The sequence below is a fragment of the Pelophylax lessonae genome, assembly GCF_965119305.1.
Source record: "Pelophylax lessonae genome assembly, chromosome: 12".
Classification (NCBI taxonomy): domain Eukaryota; kingdom Metazoa; phylum Chordata; class Amphibia; order Anura; family Ranidae; genus Pelophylax; species Pelophylax lessonae.
Window position 1 is genome coordinate 79,258,593 of NC_138779.1, and position 27,953 is coordinate 79,286,545.

The window sequence follows — 27,953 nt, forward strand, 5'->3', positions numbered from 1 at the left end:
ACCCGGGGCGGCATGAATGAAGAGTGCTCTGGTGGACTAACTCTATGTGAATTCTATCCATGAGGCATTAGGAGCCTTTGGCGCAGCTGGAGAGTGGTGAGATCGTACTGACTTACGTTGCGTATACTGTCCATAGGCCACGACTCACCCACATGTAGCAGGCCTCCTAGCAAGATACTGCACGCACACCACTCCTATCTGCACCCATCTACCTGCTCACAGTCCAGCTTTACACAGCTATCTAGCCACCCCATTAAATATCCAACATCACATCTGGCCCTGTACTACCTTTGAAGTCATAGACTGGCCAACTGTGGTTAAAATCACATTATACTCCATCTTCAGCCACTTGCACTAGTGCCTCTTTGATTAAACCATCAGATTGTATGTTTTTGGTGGATGTGTGGTTTGTGTGGGTGTTTGTCTGCAGCTACTTTGTCTGGTTTTGACAACATTGTAATTTTAAATTTATGTTAGGTCGAAGGTTTTCACAAATTGTCATGTTTTATTTTTACCAAATATACTTTAATAAAGCAGTTCATATTTGACCGGATGATCCTCTCTGAATTTTTCACTGTGGACCTTTATTTCTCCTTAAATATATTTGAATGGGCTGCCTTAACACAGCACAACTACGAGTGTGTCAAAAGTGTGAAAAGAAACCAATTCCTCAACATTTGACCCTTTCCCTTACCTGAAACAATAAAAATGTAGTCATTGGTGTGCGCAACCTATTGCATTAGGGTGTGCACCCCAATGCTCAAACAAACATGCGTGTGTGTGTGCAGCGCTGTATCTAGGCCTAGGCCGACAAGGCCCAGGCCTAGGGCGGCACTTTGCGGGGGGGCAGCAAAAAAGCCGCCCCCCCCTGCACAAAACCCCCCCCCCAACCCGTTCTCACGGGACCCGGGTACCGGCGGCAACGTTCTGTATCCTTCCAGTTCTTTTTTGGTGAATTTTATTTTACATGCTGTGAAATTATTAGGCCCCTTTCACACTATCCATCCGTCAGACGGATTCCGTTTTTCTCAGCGGGGGATCGAGCCGCCGATCCCCCGCTGAGCAGGAGAATGACAGCTGTTCTCCGCGCTGTATGCGGAGACACAGCTGTCAGTTCCCCATGCATCTCTATGGGGGAAATCGGATGGGAACGGACCGTCTGTCCGTTCTCATCCGATCCGATCCACTGGACGGATGGAAAATAGGGTTTCCATCCGTCCAGATCCGACCCGTCCACAAAACCCCCCCCCCCAACCCGTTCTCACGGGACCCGGGTACCGGCGGCAACGTTCTGTATCCTTCCGCGGCCGCCGCCCGCCGCACACAAGCAGTCCCAGGCGGCCGGCGGCTTGAAGTAAACAGACTTGCGGCTTGTCTTACACTGCAGCTGCTGAAGGGGCGGCGTCGCGGCGACGTACTTTGCCAGGGGGAGGGACAGTGTCACGGTCCCCATAGATGCTGCGGCCCTAACTTCACCTAATTTAGGTGGTGGGGCGGAGCCTAATTCTCCGCCCACCCTCCTCCGTGCGGCGCCATCCCTGCACATCCCTGCCCTGGGCTGCCCTGCACAGTTTTGGACGAGAGGACGAGGAGAGAGAGAGAGAGACAGCAGGGGATAGAGAGCAGTCTCAGAGCACGGAGCAGAGGAGAACCCGGGAACCCCCAGGCAAGGACAGCAGGAGCAGCGAGCAGGTACTGTAAAATTAACTTAAATGTAACTGTGCTGCAGCTGTGCACTGACTGCAGTACATTTTAACAGAATGTGAACTGTTTAATGACGTTGCATTGTGATTTCATCAAGTGTTTCATGCATGCTGAAATCAATGAAAAATCATTAAACAGTTTACATTCTGTTAGGGTTCATGTACTGTAAAAAAAAATTAAAAAAAAAATGAAATCTAAAAAAAAAAAAAAATGTACTGCAAAATATGCTCTAATTACTACGCTGCCTGTATCTTGGCCTAGGCCAACAAGGCCCAGGCCTATGGCTGTTCTAGGGATTTTTTGCAGCCCCCCCGCACAAAAAAGCCCCCGTCCTCCCTGACCTGTCCCATGCTGCCTCCCACCGCCACAGGCTCCACATTACTTAAAATAACTGGATCTGATAAAATACACAAATATGAGATTATTAAAATCACATAAAATCACATCCATAAGAATCCATAAAGTCCATTAATAAAGTGCATAGAGCATTTCAAGGTGCATTCATGAGGAGTCCAAAGTGCAATCATGCATGATCAATGGTGTGAATTATAGGACCACCCTTGCTTGCCACCACCTGTCCAGGCACTGAAGGTGGTGGCAAGCAAGGGTGGTCCTATAATTCACACCATTGATCATGCATGATTGCACTTTGGACTCCTCATGAATGCACCTTGAAATGCTCTATGCACTTTATTAATGGACTTTATGGACTCTTATGGATGTAATTTTATTTATTTATCTCATATTTATGCATCTTATCAGATCGTTATTTTGAGTAATCACATTGTATTGGCACTTGGCAGTGTGTTATAGTGGGAGGTCATCACCATCCCTGTGCTACTGAAATTCCAGTTAAAAGAGCCAGTTCTTTTTTGGTGAATTTTATTTTACATGCTGTGAAATTATTAGGCCCCTTTCACACTATCCGTCCGTCAGACGGATTCCGTTTTTCTCAGCGGGGGATCGAGCCGCCGATCCCCCGCTGAGCAGGAGAATGACAGCTGTTCTCCGCGCTGTATGCGGAGACACAGCTGTCAGTTCCCCATGCATCTCTATGGGGGAAATCGGATGGGAACGGACCGTCTGTCCGTTCTCATCCGATCCGATCCACTGGACGGATGGAAAATAGGGTTTCCATCCGTCCAGATCCGACCCGTCCACAAACCCCCCCCCCCCAACCCGTTCTCACGGGACCCGGGTACCGGCGGCAACGTTTAGTCAGGCCTAGGGCAGCACAAAACCTAAATACACCACTGTGTGTGTGTGTGTATATATATATATATATATATATATATATATATATATATATATATACACACACACACACACACACACACACACAGTGTGTGTGTGTAATATATATATATATATATATATATATATATACACATACACATATATACATACATACATACATACACATACATTATCTCACAGGAGTACACCCCTCACATTTTTGTAAATATTTTATTATATCTTTTCATGTGACAACACTGAAGAAATGACACTTTGCTACAATGTAAAGTAGTGAGTGTACAGCTTGTATAACAGTGTAAATTTGCTGTCCCCTCAAAATAACTCAACCCACAGCCATTAATGTCTAAACTGCTGGCAACAAAAGTGAGTACACCTCTAAGTGAAAATGTCCAAATTAGGCCCAATTAGCCATTTTCTCTCCCCGGTGTCATGTGACTCGTTAGTGTTACAAGGTCTCAGGTGTGAATGGGGAGCAGGTGTGTTAAATTTGGTGTTATCGCTCTCACTCTCTCATACTGGTCACTGTAAGTTCAACATGACACCTGATGGCAAAGAAATCTCTGAAGGGTGTACTCACTTTTGTGAGATACTTTGTAAATATATATATACACATACACACACATACATACACGCACGCACGCACACACAGACACACTCTTATGGCAGAATCAGTACAGTGAAAGATAAGTATAGTAGCACTTCATTATTGGCAGAACTATCCAGAGGGAGATATTTCCCATCTCCCTGCAGGCACACAAAATGACAATGCTAATGTATTGGGGTGATTAGTGTGTGCCAAGCCTGGCACACCCCCTGCACACGCCTATGCATTTAGTAATCTCCAATCTTCTGTCGCAAAGGTACACCATATTTAAAACGAAAAAATTAGGCTTTGAGATGCAAGAGGACAGTTCATTCACCCAATGCTTCAGTTTCTATTACTGTGCCAGTCCACTTCCCTCCCATCTGTCAGTAATTTGTGAATCCTGGAAGACCCACCCAAAACTTATTGCTGCATCATACATAAGGAAAGCCTGATGTAAAAAAAAAAAAAAAAAAAGTCAGCACTAAGGTCGGTCAACATTTCACCACTGGGTTCCAAAAAAGATCAAAGAAGCTGTCGGACTTTCATTTTTGGGTGGACTGACCCTTTGTGTTAGAGTCTGATATTATCACAGTTTTAAGCACAAGTATTTAGTTACATCCTAGATGTCTACTTTAACAGATTCTAATTTTTCCAAATCTATGCGCTATGGAGACTGCAGAAAGCTGTGGCAGCCACCCAGAATTCAAGGCAACCCCTTGCAGCAGATATCAATTTAGAATTTTGTGTGCCTCTGTGGTAATAGGTGAATGAACGAGCTACAAATCACATCCTCCACCATTGCAAATATACTTGTAGTTCACAATGGAACACAAGTTGCAGGTATTAGCGCACTCCTATTCCACTGACACTCACTCCCCAGTACAGACAAAGAACTGGAGGAAGCTTCTGCAGGAGCCTGTGCATTGCAACTTACAACCCAATGATCCTGCTTGCAATGCTTTTCAGGCTCATTTTCAAAAGTTAATGAATGCTCCTCTTTTTCATTGCAAAATGGGTGCATTTATTATTTATTTAATTTTTTTTGCAAGTGGTAGAGTTAGCCTTTAAAGTGTTCGTTCACCTTTACAGAAAAAAAAAATGCAGAGGTGAACATCACTCAATTTATTCTCTCTTGAGAAGGAGATTAAGGGGGGATATGATCACCATGTATAAATACATAAGGGGTCCATATAGTTTACTTGGTTTTGAGTTATTCACTTTAACTACTTGCTGACTGGCCGCTGCAGTTTTACTGCAGCAGGCTGGCTCGGCTGCGCAAATCAACGTAGGGGTATGTTGGTTTGCTGGAGTGGTACTGGGGAATGAGCGCGCGCCAGTGGTTTGCGCACTCCCACCACCACTAGGCAGCGGGGATGCCGATCCTCGGGCCTAGTCACAGCTGACCATTCTTCTCCCTGAAATGATCACAGAGCGCCTGTGATCCTCCTATATAGGATTCCACAAATCCATCCCCCATACAGTTAGAAAACACTACCCTAGGCTCACAATTAACCCTCTGATCACCCCTAGGTTAACCCCTTCCCTCCCTGTGTCATTATTACAGTAGTAGTGCATATTTTTAGCACAGATTACTGTAGTAATGTCACTGGTCCCCCCAAAAGTGTCAAACATGTCAGTTATGGGTCCCATCTGTCCGCTGCAATGTCGCAGTCTCACTAAGAATCACAGATCGCCGCCATTACTAGTAAACAATAAATAAAAATTACAAATCTTTCCCCTAGTTTGTAGACTGATAACTTTTGCGCAAACCAAAGTACACTTATTGCAATTTTTTTACCAAAAATTTGTAGCAGAATACAAATTGGCCCAAAAGGATGAAAATTTTTGATTTTTCATTTTTTTTCTTAGGGAATGTTATAGCAGAATGTGAAATTTTTTTTCTTTTTTTTTTTTCAGAATTGTCGCTCTTTTTCTCTTTATAGCCCAAAAATCGCACAGGTGATCAAATACCACCAAAAGAAAGCTCTATTTTTGGAAAAAAAGGATGTCAATTTGTGTTTCAGTACAGTGTCGCACGACGTGCAATCTACCGTTAACCACTTACCTACAGTGCACTTTCACCCCCTTCCTGCCCAGACCGATTTTCAGCTTTCAGCGCTCTCACACTTTGACTAAGAATTACTCAGTCATGCAACACTGTACCCATTCAAAAATTGTGTCCTTTTTTTCACACAAATAGAGCTTTCTTTTGATGGTATTTAATCACTACTGGGTTTTTTATTTTTTGTGCTATAAATAAAAAAAGACTGAAAATATTGTGAAAAAACGCATTTTTCTTTGTTTCTGTCATAAAATTTTGCAAATTAGTAATTTTTCTTCACAAATTTTGGCCAAAATTTATACTGCTACTTATCTTTGGTAAAAATAACCCAAGTAAGTGTATATTATTTGGTCTTTGTGAAAGTTATAGAGTCCACAAGCTATTGTGCGAATCATTGAAAATTGATCACACTTGATCACACCTGATGTACTGAAGGCCTATCTCATTTCTTGAGACACTAAAAAGTCAGGAAAGTACAAATACCCCCCAAATGACCCCTTTTTGGAAAGTAGACATTCCAAGGTATTTAATAAGGGGCATGGTGAGTTTTTTGAAGTTGTCATTTTTTCCCACAATGCTTTGCAAAATGAAGATTTTTTTTTTTTTTTTATTTTTTTTTACAAATTGCCGTATTAACAGGTTATTTCTCTCACACAGCACATGTATACTTGCAACTACACCCCAAAACACATTCTACTACTCCTTCTGAGTATGGCGATACCACATGTGTGAGACTTTTTCACAGCCTGGCCACATACAGAGGCCTAACATCCAACCAGCACCGTCCGGCATTCTAGGAGCACAAATTTCACATATAATTTCCTGACAACCTATCGTACTTTTGAAGGCCCTGGAGCACCAGGACAATGGAAACCCCTATAAAACGACCCCATTTTGGAAAGCAAACACCCCAACGTATAATTTTTGAGGCATAATGAGTCTTTTGAATATGTCATTTTTTTCCACAAGTTTTTGGAAAATGTGGAAAGAAAATGAAAACACATTTTTTTTTACACAAAGCTGTCCATTTATGCAATATTTCTAACACATAGCATGTACATAGCAAAAATTGCACCCCAAAATACATTCTGCTATTCCTCCTGAGTATGGCGATACCACATGTGTAACACTTTTTCACAGCCTGGCCACATACATAGGCCTAACATCCAAGTAGCGCTTTACACAAAGTTGTCCATTTATCCACTTTAAGACTGGGCCTATTTTTGACACTTGGTGTTTACAAGCTAAAATCATTTTTTTGCTAGAAAACTACTTGGAACCCCCAAACATTATATATTTTTTTTTAGCAGAGACCCTAGAGAATAAAATGGAGATTGTTGCAATATTTTTTATCACACCATATTTGCGCAGCAGTCTTCCAAATGCGATTTTTTGGAAAAAAAATCACTTTTTTGATCTAAAAAATAAGAAACCAGTAAATTTAGCAAATTTTTTTTCCATAATGTGAACGATAATGTTACGCCGAGTAATTAGATACCCAACATGTCATGCTTCAAAATTGCGCATGCTCACAGAATGGCGCCAAACATTGGTACTTAAAAATCCCCATAGGCAACATTTTAAAAATTTCTGCAGGTTACTAGCTTAGAGTTACAGAAGAGGTCTAGGGCTTAAATTATTGCTCTCGCTCTAACGATCGCGGCGATACCTCACATGTATGGTTTGAACACCGTTTACATATGTGGGCGGGACTTGCGTATGCGTTTGCTTCTGCGCGCGAGCTAACGGGGACAGGGCGCTTTAATTTTTTTTTTTTTTTTTTTTTCCTATTTATTTTATTTATTATTTTTTTATTTTTACACAGTTTAAAAAAAAAAATGTTTTGATAATTTTTATTCCTATTACAAGGAATGTAAACATCCCTTGTAATAGAAATAGGCATGACAGGTCCTCTTTATTGTGAGATCTGGGGTCAAAAAGACCTCACACCTCACAACTACACTAAAAAAGAAAAAAAAAAAAAAAAATTGTTGAAAGAGGAAAAAAAAAAAAAGCAAAAAAAAAAAGCGGCCCTTTAAACCGGTTGCTAGGCAACGTCTTTTGACGTAGCTCCGGTCCTCCAAGACCATAGAGTTGAGTGAGGGCCATCTTGCCCTCACTCGACTTCCTGTCTCTGAGGATCCGGGACCGGATAGTTTTCCCCGCTGCCGGCGGGTCCGGTAAGCTGGGAAAACGTCTGGGACGCGGCAGGAGGGGGGGGGGCACCTCTTCCCCTGCACCGTAAGGGTAATTCCGCGGCGAATCCGCCACTGGGACCACCCTTATCTGAAAGCCGACCGCCCGCCGTTTCAAAAAATACCGGGGTTATGGGGGCTATCTTCTGCCATAACCCCAGTATTTAGCTTTTAATGGCCGACGCATATAGTCGTTAGGCGGTCAGTAAGTGATTGCATGTATATGGCAAACAGGTGACGATGACTGATGGGGTGACAGGTGACGATGACTGATGGGGTGACAGGTGACGATGACGGATGGGGTGACAGGTGATGATGACTGATGGGGTGACAGGTGATGATGATTGATGAGGTGACAGGTGACGATGATTGATGAGGTGACAGATGACAATCACTGACCGGGTGACATGTGACGATGATTGATGGGGTGACAAGTGACGATCACTGATGGGGTGTCAAGTGACGATGATTGATAGGGTGACAGATGACGGTGACTGATGGGGTGACAGGTGACGATGACTGATGGGGTGACAGGTTACGATGACTGATGGGGTGACAGATGACGATGACTGATGGGGTGACAGGTGACGGTGATTGATGGGGTGACAGGTGACGGGGCGATGGTCACTGATGGGTGACAGGTGACGGGCGATGGTGCACGGCGGTACTGATGGCAGTCTCTGGTGACCGGTGAACTTTAGGCTACATTCACATGTGAGCGTAGCGATCACGGGCAGAATCACTGCGATTCTGCCCGTGATCCAGAAATCATTGCAAATGGCGGGACGCCTGTGCGTTGCCCGCTGTGCGATGTTGCTGCGATTTCCGCCTGCCGAATCGCGGTAACATCACGCAAACAACGCATGACGCCCCAAAGAAACTCTTGTACTTTTTTGGGCGTCATGCGATGTTTGCGCGATGTTACTGCGATTCGGCAGGCGGAAATGGCGGCAACATCGCACAGCGTTTGGGGTGCTATTGCAAATCACGGGCAACGCACAGGCGTCCCGCAATTTGCAATGATTTCCGGATCGCGGGCAGAATCGCGGTGATTTTGCCCGCGATCGCTGCGCTCACATGTGAACGTTATGGGTGTCAATTTCTGGGCACTGATGAGGTGACTGTTGGGTGACAGGTGACATTGGGGGGGGCTGAGGACTGTGTGGGGGGACCTTTATTACTGTGATTTTAGTGTGATTTTACTTTGTACATGTGTACAGAGCAGTAACTCACTATTTCTAGCTCTTCTCCCCTCATACTGGAAACTGTATGAGGAGAGAAGAGCTAGTAACAGTGAGTTACTGCTCTGTGTTTACATTTTGTGATCGGCTGTGAATGGATTCACAGCCGATCACATAGTAAACAGTCACTGTCAGTGACTGTTTACTACCGCCGGTGACAGCTGTGTTCCTACGGAACACAGTGCCACCGACATGACCGCGCTGCGCGCTCCCGATCGCGCATGCGCGGTCATCTCCCGGCCGCCTCCATTGTGATCGGCTGTGTCATTGGAACACAGCCGATCACGTGGGAAACAGCCATGCCTATTGGCTGTTTCCCCCCTGCCGGTGACCGGCTGTGTCCCGGGGACACACCGACACCGGCAGTGCACGGCGGCGCGCCCGCGATCGCGCGCCTGCCGTGCTTGAATGGGCGGACGTCATATGACGTCCGCCCAGGATAATAGCCGCACCGTCCCGCCGTCATATGACGGCGGGCGGGCGGTAAGTGGTTAAAGTAACGTAGTGCCAAATCGCAAAAAATGGCCTAGTATTTAAGGGGGCAAATCCTTATGGTCCACAACTGGTTAAGGTCACCACAGAGGACAAGGGGTCACTCTTTACGACTAGAGGAAAACCGATTTAGTCTCCAGATATGGAAAGGTTTCTTCACCTTTAGAGCTATGAAATGTGGAATAGACTCCCTCCAGAGGTGGTTCTGGCTAGCAATCTGGATTGCTTTAAAAAAAGGCCTGGATTCTTTCCTGGGTGTACAGAATATAAATGGGTACTAATATTTATAGGAAAAGTTGATCCAGGGAATATCCGATTGTCTCTCGGGGGATCAGGAAGGAATTTTTTACCCTGCTGTAGCAAATTGGATCATGCTTTGCTGGGGTTTTTCGCCTTCCTCTAGATCAACTATGGGTTTAGGATTGTGTTTATGAGATTGTATGGTGGGGTTTTCAATACTGTTTTTTTTTTTGGTTGAGCCAGATGGCCTTTTTTCAACCTATGTAATTATCCTACACCCTACCCACCCCATGGCCCTGCTGTACTTACCTTTGTCAGCAGGTCCAGCAGTCCTGGCATTTGAAATTCCCACTTCTCTTTGTCTGTGCAATGTTTCCAGGATGGACCACAACGATTCACTGTGCAGACGCTGACCAATGAGAATTGCTCTGCTCCATCCTAAAAGCGCTGCACAGAGAAGAAGAGGAGGCATTTCAAATCCAGGGACCGCTAGACCAGCTGCGTGGGCACTGACAGCTCAGCATCACAAGAGATAAGTACAGTGGGGACTGGAGGGGAGGGTGGTCCTAACACTAACACTTTAAGTATTAAAGAAGACACTACAGGGAGTAATTTGTAGAGTAAAGCTGCCCATGCATGGGTCAGTTTTTTCATTCAGCAAGCAGGTGTGGATGCAGAAATACTCCCTGCTGTGTCATTGTATTCTGACAGCAGGGAGACTCAACCCCCTCCCCGTTGTCAGATTACACTGATCAGTGCTGCAGCCTACTTGCTGCAGCACTGATCTAACTAAAATTTTCCAACCGTCTCGTTTGTGAGGAGTCGATCGATAGAACTGGAGCTGCCATGCATGGATCAAAATTTGGCCAGTTCTGGTTCCAGATTTGTAAGCTGCTATTATTACTCAACAACAGTGCCTAACAACTGCTCTGATAAGGTCTCAGCCACACATGGAGTACATTTTTTTTTTGGGAGGATTCAGCTGATCCACGAACTTGCATTGTGAGAAGGAATAATTAAGTGTAGCACTACAAAGCAAGAAGCAGACGTGACATATGAATGGAAAAATACAGCTGCCTGCATGAACAGTACATATACTGTATAATATAAAACTACATACAGAATCATTTTAAATAAAATGATTACTATATGTTAGGATCTCTTGTACATCTAAAAACATTATAAATTCACTTTAGCAGGTTTGTTTTCTAAAGCAAACAATTGTATTGTTCATTTTGGGCTAAAGGCAATGTCTATTGATATTTACTGCCAACATACAAATTAAATTTAACTACACTAAGCAATTAGGTCAAGGGAAAGCACAGAGCAAGACATCTGCTTTGACAAGCATTGTAATAACCATGCTTCCATGGGTAGAACGACGAACGTATTTTCTAATGTCAAATATATGTGGTGTTTTTAAAATATTATTTTAACATTACAACATGCAGTGTTATTTTCTAACTAAGCAACTATATTCATCAATATTGTAAATAAAAACCACATTTTTAAGTTCCATAATAGCTGAAGGTTAAACAATGAAGAAAATGTTGCAATTTAACCTTGAATGAATGATATTAATCACTTAAAAAGAATCTACATTATGATCAGGACAATGGTCAGAGCTCCCATGAGGCTCCTTTAACTCTAGCGGCACCATTTGCCACCTTGCTGAAAAATGATCTGCAGTGAATTGCTTTTCAGGGGGCAATGAAAGGAAGTTAGCAGGCATTCAGAAAACAAGGCTGATGCCCATTTTTTTTTATTGGCAGAAGACAATTTTACATTGCAGGGCAGTGCTGCAAACGAAAGCCAAGATTTTGGCTCATGGCCGTGGCACAGTCATATTCACTTACATAGGGGAGTTTGACAAACACTGCTTTTCAAACTCTGCATTGTAGGGTTAAAATGTCTGCGCCACAATGCAAAGCATCACAGCCATTACTGTTCCAAGCAGCACCATTTCGGCTTGAAGGTGGGAGGTGGTAAAAAACACAGATCAACTGCCTGAAAAGAAAAATAAAATGGTATTGGTGTTCCAATACATCAGACCCTGAATGAGCCCCACAGGGGACTGTGTATCGTGAGAAAACACCCAACCTGGGACTTTGTAGGCTTTAGGGATGTGGCAGGATCTTTCTTGGCTTATTGGCATCATGTGTCGGCACCCAATACCTTTATTTACAGATCAACTGCCTGTTTTTAAAAAAAACCCTGTAAAAGGAGCCCGATATATAACTGAGAAGTCAATCTTATTTGATAGTTGGAAAATAGGATTGTAAATTATTGATCCCATCTCTGTTTTACCTTGTAATCTCATAATCTGACTGATCAAAATACTCTCAAATTCACAAAGAAGGCATCTTACTGCTGCTGATCAATGCAACATGATCCATAATTTTCCACCTTGACCCATCAACTCAGTTTGATCAAATCAGATATAAATCTAGTCTGAATTTACACTTGTGATCTGAGGCTTCTCTCCAACACCACAGGCAATAGAGGTGGGACTGCGTTTACTGGAATGCTGGTATTGACATGAGGCCCACTAATGACATGGCAGACCAGGTTGTAAGATTGTTTTCTAGATGCTGTTGATGAGAGCTTTAGGATCTTCTCCGGTGGCAGAAAATTTTTTCTGCCTTGAATCCACACTGTAACCTAGGAACATGATCACTTGGGTAAGGATTAAGGTTTGACTTTTCCCAGTTGATGATCAAGGCAAAATTCTGAGAAATAGAAAGTTGCCATTGACAGGTCTTGATTGTTGACTCACTGTAATCTTTGCAGAGACATTGGTGTTAATGCTTTGGCCATTACCCTAAAAAGGAGAGCCTTGAATTGAAAGTATCTTGTTTCCTTCTTTCATATCACAGCCAGGCATAGGAAGTTCTGGGAGGCTGGATGTGTGGGGCCAGGTAAGTAGGTACTTCCCAAGTACATAGATACCATCCATTTACCATCCTGGAGAAAGGATCTGTCTTGCAGAGAAGGTGAAATCCATAGAGAACCCTTTGTAAGCTATGGACTTGACACTTTAGAATGAGTATCAAACATCATTTTTCAGAGTGTTCCTCAACCATAAAGATGGTTGAATAGAACTCCTGTCCCTGCCCCTCCCCCTCCACTGACACCAGTATGATGACATTTTGATATACTCTTTCTCCTAAGAGGGACATCAAGGCCTGAGCCTTCAATAGATTTCTTGAACGGTAAGCACAAACAAAAAAAATCTTTGTGATGTGGGACTGTGGAAAATTCAGTCTATACCTTTCATGATTAGCCGCTAAATAAAAAAAAAAAGCACCACTCTTTCTTTTTTTTTTTTTTATTCTGGACCACGATTGCTTACCAACCTACTCCTTCATACCGGTACTCTTGTCCTGCTGACGATGAAAAGAAAAATTTGCTGGGCCGCCAATGTTCTTTTTTATTTATTGGAGATTTTTTTTCTGGTGTTTGCCTGCCTTTGGGCGAACTCAGAACTGGCGCATCAGAAGCCCACCCCCTCCTCCTGTGTTCCAGCAGTGCCACATCCCTGCCCTAAGACCCTGCCAAAACTGACAATGTCGTCTGGTATCTCTGATCAAGGGAAACTGCTGAAAGGAGGCCACAGAGCATTCAGCTATTCAGATCAGTATGATGAAAATAGGAAAAAAAGAAAAAACTGGCGTTTTCTTTTAAAAAGGGAACAGGTAGGACCAGCACAGGGAGAGGAGTCCTGAAACAGCCTGCCTGCAACTAGAATTCCTGAAAGAGGTTTCCGTCCAGAGGAGCAAATGCAATAATTGGTGAGCAGCCTTTATTGTGGCAGTGTATTTGAATGAGAATTCATATTTCAGCACCATGGACAGACACATAGCAAAGCAATACCCAGAGCACAGAAGTTCTTCAATACAACATTTTGAAAATGTACTAAATGTAATTATTGCTCCAAAATCACAAACAAACTTGGGATTTTTCCCTTAATGCATTTAATACATGAACAGGGTTTTGTGAACAAGTACTACTGAATATCAAATGCAGAGCTCCAATATAGACATGACACAGGAATGTCCAACAGCTTTATCAGTTGTGTGTCATTAATAAAACCTAAATCCTATAAGGGCAACAAAATAATAACATGAGGGGTGTTCAAAGTCTGAGCAACAGGTTTAAAATAGTTACTTTTTGGTTGTTAGATTTTAAACATTACTAAACTGATGATAGAAATGCCAGGTGTGTTCTTTCTGGGGTCAGTCTATTCGTAATGTCAACCAGAAGCAACAGCCAATCCTAACACTCAGTGACAGGTCTGTATATAGGCACCATGGGTGGATCGGTTATTAAAAGGACTACAGGGCTGGGTTCACATATGTGCGAATTGGATGCACATTTCCCTGTATCCAATTTGCATTACATGCGAGTGTGAGCGCCTCTCAATGGAGCCAGTACATACAGGTCTGTGGCAGCCATAGAGCAGATTGCAAAAGGGTCCTGTGTGTGTTTGAGTCCCATTCAGGTGTGAATTCCGGCGAAAATTTTTGATCTGAATTGCACCTGAACCAGTGAACAGACATACACCGGACCCTAATGCCCCATACACACGTGCAGATTATCTGCAGACTTTTGTCTGCAGACTTACCAAAACCATATAATATGAGGTCAAACCTAAACACTTTCAATTTGTATGCAATCCGGCAGGCCCTTGCACTACATAGAAAAGGTAAGTCTGCAGACAAAAGTCTGCAGATAATCTGCACGTATGTATGGGGCATAAGGCACGAACTTGTGGCCACACATTTGTAAATGAAGCTTTATACTAGTGGCGCTGTTTTACAGAGCAGTGATATTTAGCATCTACAGGACTTAGCCTCTGAATACTGACCAAGCCCGTACTATGGCTGTTTAGATGGGTAAAATAAATTATTGTATTCTACTTGAGCTGTTGTAGTTTTAATGGGAAGGTTTGTAATTAGACACATATTGTTTGAATAAAAATAAATACACACACATACACACACATACACACACCACTGAACTTCTGAGCAGACTGAGGTGCAAGCTGGTGGCGTCAGATGAACCGAAACAATGTCCCTGGGGTGTTCTACTGGATTTAGGTCAGGCGAACATGGGGGCCATTCAATGGTATCCATTCCTTCATCGTCAAGGACCTGGTTGCATACTCTTGCCTCATGAGGCCTGGCATTGTCGTGCACCAGGAGGAACCCAGGACCCATTGCACCAGCCTAGAGCCTGACAATGGGTCCAAGGATTTCCTCCGATACCGAATTGCAATCAGGTTGCCATTGTCTAACCTGTAGAGGTCTGTGCGTCCCTCCATGGATATGCCTCCCCAGACCCTCACTGACCCACCACTAAACTAGTCATGCTGAATGATGTGACAGGCAGAATATTGTTCTCCACGGCTTCTTCAGACCCTTTCACGTCTGTCCCATGTGCGCAGGGTAAACCTGCTCTCATCTGTGAAAAGCACAGGGCACCAGTGGCGGACCTGCCAATTCTATTAATGGAAAATACCAATCGAGCTCCAAGGTGCCGGGCAGTGAGCACAGGACCCACTGGAGAACGTTGGGCCCTCAGGTCACCCCCATGAAGTCTGTTTCTGATTGTTTGGTCAGTGAAAAACAGTCAGAAAAATAAGTAGGGAAAAAACATTTCAGTGGCCTCCACCTGTAAACCCATTCCTGTTTGGGGGTCGTCTCATTGTTGCCCAGCTAGTGGACCTGTTGTTCATTTCATTAACACCAAAAGCAGCTGAAACTGATTAACAACCCCCTCTGCTACTTAACTGACCAGATCAATATCCCAGGAGTTTAATTGACTTGATGCTATACTCTTTTTGAGCAGTGTATATAGACGTTAATGAAAAAAATAAATATTGCAAACTCTTAGCAGGATGAATTTGTGGATATTGAAATAAACCATAGCTCTTGCTTTCAAATGAAATGCTAAGTGGGAGATTCTGCCTTTAAAGCCCAATTGAAGCTTGGTCAGTTATTACTATAATACAGTAGTAATTGTGACTTCTCCAAATTTAAGCAATATTATTGGCTGCAGCAAGAATTAAAATACCTTGCGCTAGCAGCATACTAGAGAACTGGACAACTAAACACAGAGCGCAGTGGCCTGGGTCATCAGCAGTCCAACACCTTCCCTGCCTAGTGTTCCAATCAGCAGGATTCATGCTCCCTGACTAGCACTGGTGACTGACTGGAACACTGGGCAGGGGGTGTGTTGGACCACTGGACACCAGGTCTGCTGCATTGTATTGAGCAGTGGGCTGACTCTCTAACATGCTGCTAGAACAAGGTATTACAGCAGCAAATATGGTTTTTAAAAAAATCACTACTGTCTTTACTAAAAAGGTTCAACTAGTCTTACATGATCAGTTCTAGCGGTGAAAAAAGAAAAAAATATATATAAAAAGGATAATCAGACATGCAAGTCCGATTAGTCTATTAATAGGGAGAGGCTGACCGATCACTTTCAGGTAGAACCTACCTTACACCTAAGACCCTTTGACAGAGACCACATAACAGGTAGGCATTGTTCAGTTCAAGTAACAGGGGATGGGGTGGAAATAGAATGGGGTGGGAACAGATCTTTGATTTTTACACATACAGAAAAAAAAAAAAAAACACTTTTTCTATTGTTACCCTGATTGACACTATGGATGAGAAGAAAATTTAATAAATGCAGGTTCTGAGTGTAAGTCAGCTTTTAAGTCTTTTTTTTTCCTCATTTTAAAAGAATATAGAAGGTAAGAATGCTTTATTCTACTACTTTGATGGCAATGCAAGTCAGGAATGTAGATAAAGTTCCTGAACACTGGCAGCACCCCCTAGGCTCTGTCAGTAACCATGAAGATAATAAATATATATATCTCTCATAATTATTATTATAATATATATATATATCTATCCACATACATAAAGAATATTCCTCTACAGGTCACCGATATGATTCACATGCGCCAACATTCCCTTATCTCGTTATTTTTTACCAGACAATCCATGTATTTCTCATTGAGGACTATAAAACGTAGACTCCAGCAGTGCATCTCCTGATCCTCTTTATCTGAGAAGCAACAAAGATCAGACACCAGCAAGTGTGTCAATCACATGGAAGCAAGCTGCGAGGGCTGCCAAAAGATTTGGCTTCTGCTCGCAATGTACAGGTTTTCCGACACAGATCTGTTCTCTAAACCCTTCTAGGATTTATATATCATTTAACAATCTAGAACACAACAGCTGCACCTAGACAAGAGAAAAATTTCTCTGCAAGGAAAGGGAAAACATTCTTGCACAGGTGAAGCAGACAGAGTTCAAACATTTTCAACATTAAACACAAGTTGCCATCTTCCTTCTAGAAATACTAGTTGCCAGGGGCAGGGTGTTATACTGTAGAATAGAAAAATAGATGGGTGTTATACTGACCCAATAATTTCAATACATCAGAATGACCCAAGCTGGAGTAAAGTCAGAACTCCTGATCTGCATTCTAGACCGGGTCAATGACACAAAGAATAGAAGGCATTGGGTAAGCATGGGTGCACTTACTGTCTAACCTTTTCTTTTTACTTCCTGTGTGTGTCCTCTTTTGTGACCTACTGTATATGGGGGATTCCTATTTACTTACTGTCCCTTAGATATTACAGGATGTGAGAAGAATCTTTATAAAACATGAGAAAAAGCCTCTCACAGTTGTCACCGAAACTTCTCAACTTCCTGTTATGGTGAAAACTCAAAATCTGGATATCCTCTCAGTTTTGGTGCTGATGACAATGGTCACCAAGTCAAACAGAGAAGTCAAGGGAAGTTGCCCCAGCACGGACATAGACAGTAGTGAAAGCCTAACCATTTCACATGCTATCCATAACATAAAGGAAGACTTTGGCTTTAGATACAGTTTAACCTTTTTTGCTGCTGCTACAGCAACCAGAAGATTGTTTAAATGTTATAACTCAGCTGCTAAGTAGAAGTGATTCTACCATTACCTCTACATGCTTGTAAATGTGTTCCCCCCTCCTGGGTGTCTGAGACAGGTATTGCGGGTTTTAGGATGTAGAGCAGTGGGAGATCAGTCAACATCTGTGTTATGAACTCCCTAAGATTATATGAACCCATGAGCAGTCTGCTCTGAGCACTTCTGAGTTCAGGGCTTTCAACAACATGCTCGAGCAGCTTCAACAGCTTCAGCTTCAACAGAGTGCAGAGGTTACATTAGGGGTCAGAGAGACACCTGATGTTACTTTAAAAGATAGGTTCACCTTTGTAAAAAAAAAAATAATAAATGTACATCTTTTTGCAAGTAAAACAAAAAAAAAAAAAAGTGTGCTTTAATTATTTTTTTAATTGGAAAATTGTAAAGCATTTCAGCAGATCATAGGTGCATGCTCAGGCTCCTGTGCAGACTGTCAGTTCAGCTGTCTGCCCGTAACTCGTATGGGCAGGCAGTTACTGAAAGAGAGGAAGGATCAATGAACTACTGAAGGTGCCCATTAGCTGCCTGGTAGTTTATTGAGAACTAAAAGCCATTAGTCGCAATGGATGATGGTAGTTGTAGTTCCCCCATTTACAGAACTCTGTGAATAAATTACTTTGCCCACCCAGCCACATGTTTGTTAATTCTGATGGTGGGTGCGGGGTGAAGATCCCCAGACCACTATCACAATGGGGAAGGGGGGGGGGGGTAGTTTGGGGCTGCTGCACCATTATTATGTTACACCCTGAACTCCAGTGTAACATCTAACAATTTAGGAAAGGCGAACTTAATCATTTAAAGAGAAATTGTCACCTGCACTATACTATTACATAGGGATAGCAAAGTTAATATGAAAAAAAAAAAAAAGTTCAAATACAATTTTAAAAAGTAAATTAAAGTACACCACAAAAACCATTTAAAAAGCCCCCAAAACCCACGTACACGCATATAGGATGCACATGCATATAGAAATGACAATTACATCACAATACTACATATCGCTACACGTCAGCGTGACAGCAATAATTCTAGGACCATCATTTATGGTTAACTGTAAACTGATAAGCTATAAAAGCTTTTAAAGCATCACCTAGGGAGAGTTTTGGGTACTGCAGCTTTTCCCTGCTTTGCAGGGTTTTTAAGGCTTGACATATCTTGTATCTTTTTGCTCAACACAACTTCATCTTTTATATTTTACAAAAGGATTTCATTGGATTTGTGAAAATAGGTTTATTTTTTTAATGAAAATATTGATAAAAAAATATCATGCAACATAAAAAAAAAAAAAAAACTACCATCATTTTATTCTACAGGGTCTCTACTTTCAGAAAATATACAATGTTTCAGGGTTTTCCATGCATGTTCATGTGCAAAATGTGTATTTTAGCATGGGCGCACAAAACATAAAAAGGCTCTGTCAGTAAAAGGCTTAAACAGCAACACCGCCTAAATGAATGAGATCGATTTACTAAAAGGAGAAGAGTCCCTTCACTTAGTAAATTGTAACTGTGTTCACTTTGAATACCAAATCATGTGCAGAAATAAATAGGAGTTGGCTTATGACGTGATCGGATATTTACAATGAATCGTCGTTAATTCTTTTAAATCAGCCTCAACCATTTTGTTTTGGGTGGAGTGGGGTAGGGTATGACCCCCGTCTAGGTCTCTGCTGCTGTTCAAAAACATGCCACGGAGATTCCATTGAGCTTATGGCATTTCTCAGGGCGGGTTTTATGATGGGGACAAGTGTGCACCATGCTTGTGCAATGTGTGCTGAAATGGCCACTTGTAGTCTCCATCAAAAGCCTATATAAAAAAGAGTAACAAATCATGGGGGGATCATCATGTATTTTAATAAAAGATGCAGGGTTAAAACATTAAAAATTAAATTACAATATTAAAGCTTACATTAGATTTAGGATGTACAGTGACTACATTTGTTCTGTATGTTATTGAGCCAAGATATTTGTTTACAGAACACAGAAATAGAAGTTCAGGACGCCATAACCCGCATTCTCTTACCTTAAACATTTGCTTCACTTTCTGCCGTGGAAGGTTCACATTCAGTTTGTGCATTAGTTGTAAAACCTCATTAATACTCAGGCTCCCATCTCCATTTTTGTCAGCTTCATCAAAGGTTTGCTTCAACCATATTTAGCAGGAGTTAAGGTAGGAAACATCGGTGCGAGTCAGAAATTACCAAGTACAGAAGTTCAATATTGGTAACGCTTTTACTGAAATGGCAAACGTATCAGGCAAACTTTCCTAGGAATACATGAAGAGTGAAAATTTTAGGAAAAAGATTACATTCGGCCTTTCCTACAAATAAGGATCTACCTTTCAAGCCACCATTCACAGAACAAAGAAATCAAAAGGCTTTTCCATTTTTTTTAATTTAAATGGATATTTTAAATAATTAGAAATTTAGGACTATTTCTCCAAGCCTTTTTTATTTTTCTTTACATGTGTAGCCAGGTGCTTTGCTAGAGACAGAGTGTGATTTCTGTCCTGCGGTGCTCTCTGTGTCTCCTAATGGACTTAACACTACCTTGCTTTCATCCAGCAGGGAGAGCAGACTAGCAGAACTTGAGACTCGATGGCTGGCAGCATTGAATCATGGGAGATGAAGTTCGGGAAATAAACTTTACTATAGCAGTTAATGAACTATTGGACTACAATTCCCAATGCATGCCAAGATATAAAGAGAAAGAGATGTATTTCCACAGGCTGAATACTGAGGGATGTCCACTTTGCCGAGCAGAGACTGAGGTGTGCACATAGCTGCTCCCGTGTGGACGACCACTTGCTACAAGCCTGCTGCCATGTTTTGAGGACCAGAGTTGCTCCAGCCAGATCCAGAGGTAAGCTGAGATCTGAACAGCGGGACCCCTGTTACTGTATTGCTAGGACTGGTGGGAGGACACTGATACCACTAACCTATTACTGCTAGTCACAGCACCAGTTCCTAGTAGTGTACTGTGCTGACAGCTCTTCTGCTACTTTCCCTTGATTTAGACATGCTTTATGTTGAGTTCAGTGAAACTTTCACCCTGAACCTGTGCAACAAATTCTGCTGCATTCACCTGAACAGCCCATGTGCTGTGTACAGCCATTCATAGACAGTGTGGCTGTATTTGGTTACCAGTATATGCTGATACATGTGTAAACACTTTAATGTATGGGTGTGTTAGAAGAACAGAAAATGATCTATTCTTGTAAACAGTCCATACACTATACATGTGATTACGCAATTAATGGCGTATACTTGAGTACAGCCATGCACAGCCATTCAGGTCTATGGGTGGGTGTACGCATCATCTGGACATGGTGGTGGAAATATGCTAGAATTTTTGTTGCAATGGATCAGGGTGCCCATGTACAAGAGTCCATACTCTGAAGAATGATGCCACAGAGAAAGGTTGCTGAGGGCATCACATTTTTGCTATGGTGCCCAATGGTCTGTTCCTATGGCTCAGATAAAAAACAGCTTTCATTCAATAGATTTACAAGTTGTAGGCTCCAATCTATCATTCAATAGATTTACAAGTTGTAGGCTCCAATTTAGAGTACGTATATAGGATGTATTTTACTTTTTTGGTATAAGTATACCATTTTCCTACTCATTTTTTCCTTTATTTTTTTCTAGGCTTTGAATTCAACCCTAAATTGATAGCACTAAATTTGTTTTGGAAGAAAACATTATATCGCAGCAAAAACCCTGGCAGGCAAAGCTTTGAGAGGTTATCAAATATTTTACTCTAGAAATTTTCTGGCAGCAGCCAGGTTGTTAAGGGACTGCGGTTCATCAATATGTTTTGCACAAGCAACAATAGACCATGGGAAATAGAGAGAAAAAAAAAATCATGTTTTAATGTAATAATTTATGAAGTAAGGATTTTATTACACAAGACTCTTCACTTATTCAGATGAATGCTTCATACATTATGTACCATTTATAAAAATGTCAAGCTTGTAGCCTTTTAAAAATACAAAATGTAGAAGTTTTCATCTTTATAATTAAGTGTTACTAACAGCCGAGGTAACACCTGGAAATGTTAAACTTTTCATGGCTTGCAGTTTTATGCCCTTGTGACCCAATTAATCCCAGGGAGAATTCATCATTTTCTCATTGCAAAGAGTTCATGTACAACGTCCCAGCCGATCTTTGTCTCCTAGACGGCAAAGGGCAGACCAAGACAGGTTGTGCTTTAGAACAAAGCATTCTTACCACTTTGTATAGTGATCGTCCACCAGGCCAGCTTGATCATTAATAGAAAAGATTAATTAAGCAAGTGACCTTTTGACTGCTCACAATAATTAAATTATCACTAAATACAAACTCACATTTTAGGAACCCTCTTGAAATAGATTATTTCAGTTTCAGGTATTTGCTGGAGGGTTATACAACCTTATATCTCTAGGAACTCTTTGTAAGATCTCCTGGTTCTGTGCCCCTATTGTGCCTATTATGAGCAGGTCCCATTCTGCCCGTTAGATTTTTAATTTATTTTACATTATAGAGAATAAAATAGGAGGAGCGGGGGGACACAAAGGTGGGTGGGAACACATAAATCTGACAGACTACAATAAGAAATTATGCAAGGAGATTTTACTGTTGGGAGTTTGCATATAAGGAGCCAGGCTCTGACTCAGTCCACCAGGGTTCACTGACCCTTTAAAGTACACCTGGGATAGGTAGGATAATACACCTAGGATAACATAAATGTTGCCATTGCTGACTGCTTTTAAAAAATGCCAACTGCCTGGAAGTGCCTGGATTCAATATTTCTGAGTTACCGATCCTAAACATGCATACAGCAAATAGAAGAAGTCGAAGAGGCAGTGGCGGCCCATGCATAGGGGGCGCCAGGGCGCCGCCCCCCTACCCCTAAAAAAAAGAAAAAAAAAAAAAAGAAAAAAAAAAAAAAGAAAAAAAAAAAAAAACAAAAACGAACAAATAAAGTTGTATAAAAAAAAAAAATTGGGTTCGCCGGCCTGAACCCAAGGAACTGATGGCTAGGGGGGGGTGGGGTTACGTCCCAGAAGAGGCGCCGATTGGCTGCCTTCTGGGGGGTAGGGGGGTATCCTGGGTGCAAGTCTTTGTGGTTGGACACCCCCACTTTCTGGTATCCTGGCTGTGATTGGTCCAGTCTACAGCCTGGACCAATCATCATCCAGGATATCGCTGATGTCGCAATGGGGGCGGTGCTGGCGCGTGCGTCAGTCACTCACCATCACTGCCGCTCAGAGAAAAGGAGAGGCCGCCCGCCGGTTCCCGCCGCCGAGACGAGGGAGGAGGACCCACCGCAGAAGAGGAGGAAGAAGCTGAGCCGTGCCGCCGCCAGGTAAGTTTGAATGGAGCACGCACGCTGGTCTCTGCATCGATTGGGGGACAATGCTGTGGCGCTCTGCAATCATTGGGGGACAATGCTGGCACTCTGCAATCATTGGGGGGCAATGCTGGCACTCTGCAATCATTGGGGGGCAATGCTGGCACTCTGCAATCATTGGGGGGCAATGCTGGCACTCTGCAATCATTGGGGGGCAATGCTGTGGCGCTCTGCAATCATTGGGGGACAAAGCTGTGGCGCTCTGCAATCATTGGGGGACAAAGCTCTGGCGCTCTGCAATCATTGGGGGACAAAGCTGTGGCGCTCTGCAATCATTGGGGGACAAAGCTGTGGCGCTCTGCAATCATTGGGGGACAAAGCTGTGGTGCTCTGCAATCATTGGGGGACAATGCTGTGGCGCTCTGCAATCATTGGGGGGACAATGCTGTGGTGCTCTGCAATCATTGGGGGACAATGCTGTGGCGCTCTGCAGTGATTGGGGACAATGCTGTGGCGCTCTGCAATCATTGGGGGACAATGCTGTAGCGCTCTGCAATCATTGGGGTACAATGCTGTGGCGCTCTGCAGTGATTGGGGACAATGCTGTGGCGCTCTGCAGTGATTGGGGACAATGCTGTGGCGCTCTGCAGTGATTGGGGACAATGCTGTGGCGCTCTGCATTGAAAGGGGCTCGCATGCTGAACTCTGCATTGATGGGGGCACGGAACAGTTGCATTGAAGGGGGCACGCACGCTGAACTCTGCACAGTGTTTATTGCATTGAAGGGGGCACAGCACAGTTGCATTGAAGGGGGCATGCACGCTGAACTCTGCATTGTGGGGGCACAGCACAGTGTTCATTGCATTGAAGGGGGCACAGCACAGTTGCATTGAAGGGGGCATGCACGCTGAAACATAGAAACATAGAAACATAGAATGTGTCGGCAGATAAGAACCATTTGGCCCATCTAGTCTGCCCAATATATCTGAATCCTATGAATAGTCCCTGGCCCTATCTTATATGAAGGATAGCCTTATGCCTATCCCATGCATGCTTAAACTCCTTCACTGTATTTGCAGCTACCACTTCTGCAGGAAGGTTATTCCATGCATCCACTACTCTCTCAGTAAAGTAATACTTCCTCATATTACTTTTAAACCTTTGCCCCTCTAATTTAAAACTGTGTCCTCTTGTGGTAGTTTTTCTTCTTTTAAATATGCTCTCCTTTACCGAGTTGATTCCCTTTATGTATTTAAATGTTTCTATCATATCCCCTCTGTCTCTTCTTTCTTCCAAGCTATACATGTTAAGGTCCTTTATCCTTTCCTGGTAAGTTTTTTCCTGCAATCCATGTACTAGTTTAGTAGCTCTTCTCTGAACTCTCTCTAGAGTATCTATATCCTTCTGGAGATATGGCCTCCAGTACTGCGCACAATACTCCAAGTGAGGTCTCACCAGTGTTCTGTACATCGGCATAAGCACTTCTCTCTTTCTACTGCTTATACCTCTCCCTATACATCCAAGCATTCTGCTGGCATTTCGTGCTGCTCTATTACATTGTCTTCCCACCTTTAAGTCTTCTGAAATAATTACTCCTAAATCCCTTTCCTCAGATACTGAGGTCAGGACTGTGTCAAATATTCTATATTCTGCCCTTGGGTTTTTACGCCCCAGGTGCATTATCTTGCACTTATCCACATTAAATTTCAGTTGCCAGAGTTCTGACCATTCTTCTAGTTTTCCTAAATCCTTTTCCATTTGGCGTTTCCCTCCAGGAACATCAACCCTGTTACATATCTTTGTGTCATCAGCAAAAAGACAAACCTTACCATCGAGGCCTTTTGCAATATCACTTATGAAGATATTAAACAAAATTGGTCCCAGTACAGATCCCTGAGGTACCCCACTGGTAACATGACCTTGTTCTGAATGTTCTCCATTGACTACAACCCTCTGTTGTCTGTCACTCAGCCACTGCCTAATCCACTCAACAATATGGGAGTCCATGCTCAATGACTGCAGTTTATTGATAAGTCTTCTATGTGGGACAGTGTCAAAAGCCTTACTAAAATCTAGATATGCAATGTCTACTGCACCTCCACCGTCTATTATTTTAGTCACCCAGTCAAAAAAATCTATAAGATTTGTTTGACATGATCTCCCTGAAGTAAACCCATGTTGTTTTTCATCTTGCAATCCATGGGATTTAAGATGTTCCACAACCCTATCCTTTAATAGGGTTTCCATTAATTTGCCTACTATTGATGTCACACTCACTGGTCTATAGTTGCTCGATTCCTCCCTACTACCTTTCTTGTGAATGGGCACGATATTTGCCAATTTCCAATCTTCCGGGACGACTCCTGTTACTAATGATTGGTTAAATAGATCTGTTAATGGTTTTGCCAGCTCACCACTAAGCTCTTTTAATAATCTTGGGTGTATCCCATCAGGACCCTGTGACTTATTTGTCTTCACTTTAGACAGCAATCTTAGAATGTCTTCCTCTGTAAAGACACATGCATCAAATGATTCATTAGTCATCCTTTCAAGTGGAGGTCCTTCTCCTTTTTCTTCTGTAAAAACTGAACAGAAGTATTCATTAAGGCAGTCAGCTAGCCCTTTATTCTCTTCTACATACCTTCCGTCCTTTGTTTTTAATTTAGTTATTCCTTGTTTTAATTTCCTTTTTTCATTTATATATCTGAAGAATGTCTTATCCCCCTTTTTCATAGACTGAGCTAGTTTTTCTTCTGCCTGCGCTTTAGAAGTTCTTGTAACTGAACTCTGCATTGTTGGGGCACAGCACAGAGTTCATTGCACTGAGGGGGGCACAGTGTTTATTGCATTGAAGGGGGCACAGCACAGTGTTTATTGCATTGAAGGGGGCACAGCACAGTGTTTATTGCATTGAAAGGGGGCACAGCACAGTGTTCATTGCATTGAAGGGGGCACAGCACAGTGTTTATTGCATTGAAGGGGGCACAGCACAGTGTTTATTGCATTGAAGGGGGCACAGCACAGTGTTTATTGCATTGAAGGGGGCACAGCACAGTGTTTATTGCATTGAAGGGGGCACAGCACAGTGTTTATTGCATTGAAGGGGGCACAGCACAGTGTTTATTGCATTGAAGGGGGCATGCACGCTGAACTCTGCATTGTTGGGGCACAGCACAGTGTTCATTGCATTGAAGAGGGCATAGCACAGTGTTCATTGCATTGAAGGGGGCACAGAACAGTGTTTATTGCATTGAAGGGGGCACAGCACAGTGTTTATTGCATTGAAGGGGGCACAGCACAGTGTTTATTGCATTGAAGGGGCATGCACGCTGAACTCTGCATAGTTGGGGCACAGCACAGTGTTCATTGCATTGAAGGGGGCATAGCACAGTGTTCATTGCATTGAAGGGGGCACAGCACAGTGTTTATTGCATTGAAGGGGGCACAGCACAGTGTTTATTGCATTGAAGGGGGCACAGCACAGTGTTTATTGCATTGAAGGGTGCACAGCACATTGTTCATTGCATTGAAGGGGGCACAGCACATTGTTCATTGCATTGAAGGGGGCACAGCACAGTTGCATTGAAGGGGGCATGCACGCTGAACTCTGCATTGTGGGGGCACAGCACAGTGTTTATTGCATTGAAGGGGGCATAGCACAGTGTTCATTGCATTGAAGGGGGCATAGCACAATGTTCATTGCATTGAAGGGGGCACGCACGCTGAACTCTGCATTGAAGGGGGCATGTACACTGGTCTCTGCATTGAAAGGGGGCATATACCATCTCCTGTACCATGACCTGTGACATGCCTATACCATATCTGTGCCATGCCTATACCATCACCTGTGCCATGCCTGTACCATCACCTATGCCATGCCTATACCATCACCTGTGCCATGCCTGTACCATGACTTCAAAGTCACGCAATTTTTTACTGCGTTTTTTGACGCGAAGCAATACCTATTACATTTTTCTTTTTGCGCCCCCCCAAAAATTTTGAGCACCAGCCACCACTGCGAAGAGGGGTTACCTTTTCTTATATTTATACTTTTTCCGGGTCAGTGACTAGATGTAAGCATTAAAACCAAAGTATTATTATATTATTATTAGCATGGTAGTCCGACAACAAGCATTTTCAAAAGCAGAGATTAGCACTTTTATCTAATACATTTCTCCAATGATTAATTTCCTTCAAAGAACTATGACAATCTAATTCAAGCAGGCCCTGTACTACAAAGCAAAGACTACTATTCTTATGGCCACCACTCTAGATAATACACAGTGAAAATATGTCAAGCCTGGAAGGAAAAAAAATTAGTACCTATACTTAACTTTTCCCAAGTTTCCGTACTGCAGGAGGGGACATCACCACACTTCTGGTGAAATCCTGGGCATTGGCTGAGTACCTGAAACCTTGCAGAATAATGATCCAGCAGAGTGCAAAAATGTCTTCTCAAAAAAATTTGGGGTACACAGCAATGCCCAGGATATCTATAGGAAAGATAGTGATGTCCTCCTTGTCTAGACACCACAGGCTGAAGTTGGGGTAAGGCAAGTATACAAAATTTCCCCCCCATAGGCTTTTTTGCTTCAATCTTTGCAGCCCAACACCCACACTCTTGAAATGTGGATATGCACATATGTGACCACACAAACCGGAAAAAAAAAATGTTTTCCATATGATTTAAAAGGAACATTGAGAAACTATAAAAATAAAAGTGGGCTACAGATGGTAGGTGACAACTCGATGTTGTACACTTGCTTGTGACTATTGAAATAAGCAGAGTTCCCTTACTGGGGCTTACTGATGAGCAGCAGATGGGACCTTAGGAGGTTCCTTGGGCTGCTCAACTCCTGG

General features: G+C 42.8%; 1 protein-coding gene across 5 annotated transcripts in view; it reads right to left on the minus strand.

Moving 5' to 3' along the window:
- Nucleotides 1-27,953, minus strand: part of PLCH2 (phospholipase C eta 2) — a 1,017,756-nt gene that overhangs the window by 260,090 nt on the left and 729,713 nt on the right. For all 5 annotated transcript variants that reach the window (XM_082273768.1, XM_082273764.1, XM_082273765.1 and 2 more), the window contains one exon: nt 19,786-19,905. In XM_082273768.1, the coding sequence (XP_082129894.1) occupies nt 19,786-19,905 (120 nt within the window). The remainder of the gene's footprint in view (nt 1-19,785; nt 19,906-27,953) is intronic.